This window comes from Bidens hawaiensis, unplaced genomic scaffold, assembly GCF_021521415.1.
Source record: "Bidens hawaiensis isolate Kalapana, Puna unplaced genomic scaffold, B.hawaiensis_p1.1 tig00006734_1, whole genome shotgun sequence".
In the NCBI taxonomy this organism is placed as follows: domain Eukaryota; kingdom Viridiplantae; phylum Streptophyta; class Magnoliopsida; order Asterales; family Asteraceae; genus Bidens; species Bidens hawaiensis.
In genome coordinates this window covers 186683-194448 of record NW_027491459.1, presented here as the reverse complement: position 1 = coordinate 194448, position 7766 = coordinate 186683, and the positions used below count along the sequence as shown (strand labels likewise).

Sequence of the window (7766 nt, the reverse complement as noted above, 5' to 3'; positions counted from 1 at the left end):
GACAAATATGAGTGTTTATGGTTCGGTTAAAACCTTGAAATCTTTTAAACCGGTCATTGGTTTTACTTCTTTTTTTCTTTTTCTTTTTTTTACTTTCAGTTAGTTGGTCCGTTTCAAATATTTCAAAACGTAGTGAACGATTGGTTCGCGGTTTATACTGGCACCAGACCAGATTGTAAATGTTAAATGCATTTTAATATTTGTTATTATTAATTATTAGATATGTTTAGTTATATATATTAGATATAGTTAAAATGTAATTGAACATAAATCTTTTTATTACAAATAACTTGGCTATAAAACTTTGAATTAACCTAATTGTAATATGCATCTTTTTGTGATATTTGTTGTTATCATTTCGCGTCATAGATCTTCCAGTAGTATTTACCATTTATGTGGCTAAAATTATTATTCTTTATTTATGATCCTCTCAAGTATCATATTATGTTGGTGTTTAGTTATAATTGATGGTACATGTAAATTATTAATTATTTTAAACTAAATTTATTATTAAAGTTTAAACTGTGAAACCAAACTGGAACCAAGCCGTTGGTAAAGATTCGGTTTCAACTTTCAATGGTTGAGTTTGATTTTGAACGACAAAAAATCAGTATCAACGGTTGGATTCACAAGTTTAACTTAAAACCATTAAAACCGACACTAAACACCCATGCGTAACATATTAATTTATTTAAATTAAAAAAATTATAACAATATCATATTCAAATTAAATAGAATAAAATGCTCGTTTTTTTGATGTAATTTTTTTTATAAAAATATTAATGTATGAAAAGGCTATAGTCGTTTAAAAATCATGGGTGAGAAGTTAGTTTAAAGTTTAAATTAAAAACATAATATGGTTAAAGATGATGAACAAAACTTGTAAGTTGAATGAATTGTGTTTAAAAGACAAGTTTCCCCTTACTAACACATGTACCTTATGCATTAACAATTATAGATCCCTTAAAATCAAGTGTCATAATTTGTCTTTGTTTTGTGTATTATATACAGTATAGATATAGATTATATTTAGTTAAGACTAAATCATAAGTTACACTTATTTAAATTAAGCTTAAGAGGCATCTAAAAATGTTATTTATAATATGGGTTAGGCTAAGGGGCTGTTTGTTTCACCTCTTAATGGTACCATTCAGACATGAATATCTGAATTGCTCAGATTCAGACCGTTTGTTTCATTTAACAACTTCATCTGAATGAAAAAATAAACATATGAGTCGCTCAGATACATGAAGAGTCTGAATGAGAACATAGACAACAATAACCCTAACCTAATACACCCCTCTTCTTCATCTGTTATCCCTCCCCACCCTCAACCTTCCAATCAGCCTACCTCCTTCCAGTTCGGTGTTGCTGCAGTGCTGCTTGCCAATTAGTCTTTCTCATCTACTATCCCTCCCAACCCTCAACCAGGTAATTGTTTTCTTCAATAGCAATTTGAGATTTTTATTTTTGAAATTGATGAATCATTCGATCCTTGTTCTCCATCTGCTAAGCATGTATAATGTTTGTGTGTTTGTATTTATAACATGAATTAATTAGATTTATAAGATTAGTCATAATTGTTAGAGATTAGGGTTTCAATTAGGGGTGTTCTTTGAGTTATTTTTGGGTTTCGCATATATGCAGGTTGAGTGGGTCGGGTAACGACTCAATGATTGGGTAAAAATACTACTTAAAGTTTGTATATTTGGCAAAATGGATGAGTCAGGTTAGACGGATAACGGGTCAAAACGGTAAAAATACTACTTAAAGTTTGTATATTTGGCAAAATAGCTCGTGTTCCTGCTTAGAATGTGATATGAGCTCACACTTGGCTAGAATGTAAATGCCATAGGTGAGCAATTTCTACATTTGGTGATTATTTCATATTTACAGTTATGATTTCTTAATTTTACAATCTGATGTTATTATCCTGCTTAGATGTTATACACTTTAAAAGAACACCATAAAGTATATTGTTTGGATAGTAAATCATCGCATAAATGACACTGATAGAAATTGAACCATTTAAATTAACATTGGCTAATTATGCTAATTTTTGTGATTATATGATCTGATTATGTTTTAATTTAATGGTACTCTTCAAATATTCAGAAATAGAGTGTTAAGAGAGAAAATTTTGTAAATGTTTGTTTCTTAAAACCACATATAAAGGTAGTTGTAACAAGATTTTTAATAAGCCTAAAAAATCAACTTATATATGTTATTTTTTTTCTTTTGAATTATTCAAAGAAATGGCACAAAAAAGAACTAGGACTAATTGGAAACCAGAGAGTGTTGACAAAACATTTCTTGAAACATGTATTCATGAAATAACACTCCATGTACTTCAAGGAGGTAGCCTTAAATCAACATCATGGAATAATGTAGCAGAGAAACTGAAAACAGAACACAAATTCATTGTGGATCAAAAACAAATGAAGAACCGGTACGATTATCTCAAGGGAAAATTTCAAGCTTGGTCAAGCTAAAAAACAAAACCGGCAATGTTTATAATCCTGTAACAAACACTTTTAACATGTCCGAAGAAGAATGGAAAATTGAGATTAAGGTATTTCTTTTGTCTAAAAAGTCATTATTATTATTATTATTATTATATATCAATAAGATTATAGTATTTTGTAATATATTTTTTTCACACAGACCAACAATAAAGTAGAGTCTTTGAGAAGTGCGCCACTTCTCTTCCCCGAGCTTTGTGTTCAATTGTTTGAGGGCTCTACTTCAAACGGCTTTGATAGTTGGGGGCCATCTTCTACACTTCCTCATCATTCTGAGGAAGTTTCTGACCACAATTTAAATAATCTTGAGGATTTCGAATGCGCTCAAATGGACCCCCCAACTCAAGGTGTTAGTGAGGAGTCATCCGGTCGGTCTAAAGGGAAACGTAAAGTTAAGGAAACATTTAATTCAAAGCTAATATAAGTTGGTGACCATATTACTAAGGTGGCAAAGATGTTGATTGAAAAACACAATCTTTCTAATGACATAGATGCATGCATGGAGAAGTTGGAGACAATGGGATGGGGAGAATATGATGCCAAATATCAAACGACGCTTTTGCTTTTTGGTGAAAGTGCCGATTTAAGAAAAGTGTGGTTACGACTTCCACCGCCCGTTTGTGAGATATGGGTTAAGAATGCGGGAGCGAAGTATGGATTGTTTTGATTTTATGTGTCATCTATAGAATTTATGTGGATGTTTTTTGGATGTTATGTTGGGATGTTTTGGATATTTTTTAGGTTATGTTATGTAGGATTTTGTAATGTTCGGTTTGTAGGATGATCTTGTAATGTTATGTGGATGTTATGTTATCGATTACCTGGATGTTATCTTATGAATATTTTTAAAATGTTGGCAATTATTGTGACAGGTAGTCTATGGACTCGGATGATGAGATTATAGTGTTCATTTTTATTTGTTGGCATTGGCTAGGGTTAGCCTCAAGAAGAATTGAAAGGATAAGAGACCTAAATTCGGCATTAAGCAGTCATGCATATACACAAGAATTGTTGCATGGATCTTCTACCCAATGTTATGAGATGATGCGTCTTTCACGTGATGCATATGTACTATTGTGCAATCATTTTAAGCAAAGAAATTGGTTGCATAGTAGTATGTCAATAAGTTTGGAAGAAAAGGTGGCTATGTTTTTGATTGTTATAGGACATAATGAACGTTTTCGAGTGGTTAAACGAAGGTTTCAACACTCAACGGAAACGATTCATAGATGTTTTCATGAGGTCCTAACTGCAATGATGAATTTCGCAAGAGAAGTTATAATTCCAACATCTTCTAATGCAATCACAAATACCTCAGACCGACATAAAAAGCTAAAACAAATATTTCCTGGGGCAATAGGTGCGTTAGATGGAACTCTTATACATGCGATCGTGCCTGCTGATCAACAAACTCATTATAGGGGAAGAGGAAGAGGTGAATGCTATCAAAACGTGTTAGCAATTTGTGATTTTGATATGATATTCACGTTTGTATGGGCCGGATGGGAAGACATTGCACATGATTCACGAGTTTTAAAAGAAGTTGCATTTAACCCAAATTCCGGTTTTCCTTTCCCCCCATCAGGTTATTAATCATTTTTCAACTTTTAGAATTAAATACATTATATATATACATATATATGCAACCGTATTTGTAAAAAAATTTTGATACACATTTACAGACAAATCTACCTTTGCGACGCTGCATACACTAACACTCGTGGATTTATGGCTCCTTATCGTAATACGAGGTATTGGTTAGCTGATTTTCGACGACAACGTGCGTTAACTAAGGAAGAAAGATTCAATCATGCTCACGCACAACTCAGAAATGTTATTGAGCGCACGTATGGTGTTTTGAAGGCTCGATTCCCAATCCTAAAGAGAATGGCTCCCTTTTCTTTTCCAATACAAAGAGACATAGTGATTGCATGTTTTGCTGTCCATAACTTTATAAGAAAATGCAATATCCATGATCAATTATTTTTGGACTATGATGAGAACACCATCTTTTCTGAAATGCAAGGCGAAGAAAGTGATGGCGAGTTCGTTCACGACATAGAATGGGGTTCACAAAATGTTGAGTATATGACTACTTTGCGTGACGAGATAGCTACTCGACTAATTTCAAATTAATAAAATTAAAATTGTAAACAAAGTATTAATTTCTATTTGGATTTTAGTATGTTTCCATGAATTTTGAAGTAATAATGTGCAATTTGAATTTTCTATGATTTCTGTCTTTTCTTTTATAATTATTTATCATTCATTGTTTTAAACAAAAAGATACATTTCATTTGGCATAAAATAGTTCAGAGGGTAAGACAGTCATTTTGTACAGTTATTCAGATGTCCAACCAAACAGACTTTAATTTGTTCAGATCTTAGTGGTTCAGACCCTCTTAATCATTCAGACTTCTTAATGGTTCAGCACTTGCCAAATAGCCCCTAAATGTACCCCCCTAGTTGCTTGTCATACCCCCCATTGGAAAAACCAACTTTCATATTAACCCTTAAAATCATATAATTACCAAATTAGCACAAAAGTAAGGATTTAATATTATTTTTTTTACAAGTTGCGTTTTCTTTTTATGATTTCGAGTTTAGGGTTTTGGGTTTCGGTTTTAGGGTTTACGGTTCGGGTTTAGGGTTTAGGGTTCGGTTTCGGGTTTCGGGTTTAGGGTTCGGTTCCGGGTTTAGGGTTTAGGGTTCGGTTTTGGGTTTCGGTTTTAGGGTTCGGCTTTAGAGTTTAGGGTTCGGTTTCGGGTTTCGGGTTTAGTGTTTAGGGTTTCGGGTTTAGGGTTCTTGGTTTATTTTGTAAAAGATAAAATGGTAAAATAAGGATATTATAAATATATATACTATTAAAATTAAAAAAAGATATTATAAATATTTATAATATTAATATTTAATATTAAAAAAATAAATTAATAGTAATACTTGATAGTTTTTAATTTGATATATGTAGTGGAAGTTATCAAATGAAAGTAATATTATAGAGACTAATATGTATATAAATAATGTTAAGAGCTAATTGTAATTTATGTAATAAGTTCAGCGGAAAGTATATTTAGTAAAAATAGAGTAAGAAGGAGTATGTTTAGCAGCACCTTTATAATATTTAACATCATAGAAATTATCACATTCCAAACACATCGATCAACAAACCAAAATTTGAAAAGTCAAAACAATCTCAAATACCATATTATTTTCCGGTCAACTCTAGGGTACCATTAGCACGTCACCACCACATCGAAACGACACCGTTTCACCCACTAAATAATATCACTTTCCCGTTCTGTTCTCGGTTCACACTACCTGTCCACTTGATTTATATACACACATATACATATACATATACATATACATATACATATACATATACATTTACATATACATCCCACCCCTCATCTCTTTCTATGTTCAAATCCGTTGACCCAAATCAAACCCTAAAAATTTCAATTCTTCACAAATTGAATCGATTACAAACTCATCTCGATTCAACACTTCAAGATCTGTCCGATTAACTCTCAGATCTCATCTAGTTTCCAAAGGTATGCTTTTTATTATTATTTTTTCTCTTTGATCTTCAAGAAATCTTGAATCTGATGATAAAAATCGAGTCTTTTTGATGTTTTTGTTTCTGGGTATGATTAAAGATTGGATCTTTACTCTCTTTTTATCTTGTTTTGTATAAATTAGTGCAGATCTGGTTCAATTCTAAACACAAAGTGAATACCCATCAGTAAAAATCGAATCTTGAACATGTCTATTGTCTTACCCAAAAGTGACTCTGTGCATATTAGAGAGGTCTGGAATAATAATCTTGTGGAGGAGTTTGCTTTGATCAGAGAAATTGTGGATAAATATCCTTATATCGCAATGGATACCGAGTTCCCAGGTGTCGTTCTTCGTTCGCTGGCGCAATTCAAGAATATTAATGACTATAACTATGTGACTTTGAAGGATAATGTTGATATGTTGAAGTTGATCCAATTGGGTCTCACTTTCTCTGATGAGAATGGGAATTTGCCCACTTGTGGCGCCGATAAGCCGTGCATTTGGCAGTTTAACTTTCGTGAGTTTAACGTTAACGAAGATATCTTCGCGAACGATTCGATCGAGATGTTGAAACAGTGTGGGATTGATTTCAAGAAGAATAGTGAGATGGGTATTGATGCGAAGCGGTTTGGGGAGCTTTTGATGTCGTCTGGTGTCGTGTTGAATGATAATATTTGTTGGGTTACGTTTCATAGCGGGTATGATTTTGGGTACTTGCTTAAGTTGTTGACGTGTAGAGAATTGCCTAAATCTCAAACCGGGTTCTTTGATCTCATCAAGATTTACTTTCCGGTTATTTATGATATCAAACATTTGATGAGGTTTTGTAATCATCTTCATGGTGGGTTGAACAAGCTTGCAGAGATCTTGGAAGTCGAAAGGATTGGTGTTTGTCATCAAGCGGGATCGGATAGTTTGCTTACTTCTCACGCGTTTAAGAAGTTGAAAGAAGGTTACTTTAATGGGAATACTGAGAAGTATGCGGGCGTGTTGTATGGTTTAGGGGTTGAAGATGGTGAAAAATAAGTAGTGAATGTGATTTGTGAGATTAAGGTTGTTTGTGATTTAGTATGGGTTCGTGTTTAAATGTAGTGTACACAAATGGCACAAGAGTTGTTGCCTGTTTGATGGTCTTTTTTTTCGGATCGTTTTTATGTAACCAAATGCCTCAAGGTGTTGTAGTTTGGAGTACTGTAAATTATTACAGTTAGTGTTTTAAATAACAATTTTAACTTTTTACTTTTGGTTCTTGATTGTTGCTTCTCTTGTGATGTTGGTTTTTGTTAATGTGATCATATTTATTATTGACAGATTTGATGTGAAATAAATACTTGATAAAGTTGCAAGCTTGTGATGGTGGTGATGGTGGAAGTAACTTGTTTAACATGTTATATCTAACCTGTATGGAATGAGTTCGGGTTGACCCGTTTAATTACGGGTTGTGTTTTAAGGTGACCTTTTTAACTAATTTTGTTACAGCCAACCAATCTGGTTAATATGTTTATAATACTACCTGTCAAATCAAGTGTGTGCGTGTTATGGTTAATATTTTTTACATGAATAAATAAATCTGTTGTGTTGGGGTTGAACAGTTCAAAGTTCAAAGTTCAAACTTTTAACCTGGAGTCCTAGAGAGTGGTTGGTGCAGTGGTTTTGGCAAGTAATTGTAGTGGGGACTATAAC

The 7766-nt window shown here is 32.9% G+C and overlaps 1 protein-coding gene and 1 pseudogene across 2 annotated transcripts; both read left to right on the top strand.

Annotated features, from left to right (window-relative positions):
• Nucleotides 1-3638: 3638 nt before the first annotated feature.
• On the top strand, nt 3639-4115 carry LOC143633466 (uncharacterized). Its single transcript, XM_077101773.1, has one exon. The coding sequence runs from the start codon at nt 3639-3641 to the stop codon at nt 4113-4115; it is 477 nt and encodes a 158-aa protein (XP_076957888.1).
• Nucleotides 4116-5933: 1818 nt separating this feature from the next.
• On the top strand, nt 5934-7325 carry LOC143633449 (putative CCR4-associated factor 1 homolog 10 pseudogene; annotated as a pseudogene). The gene is made up of 2 exons (XR_013153671.1): nt 5934-6076; nt 6230-7325. The product of XR_013153671.1 is annotated as a putative CCR4-associated factor 1 homolog 10 pseudogene (transcript).
• The last annotated feature ends 441 nt before the right edge of the window (nt 7326-7766 follow it).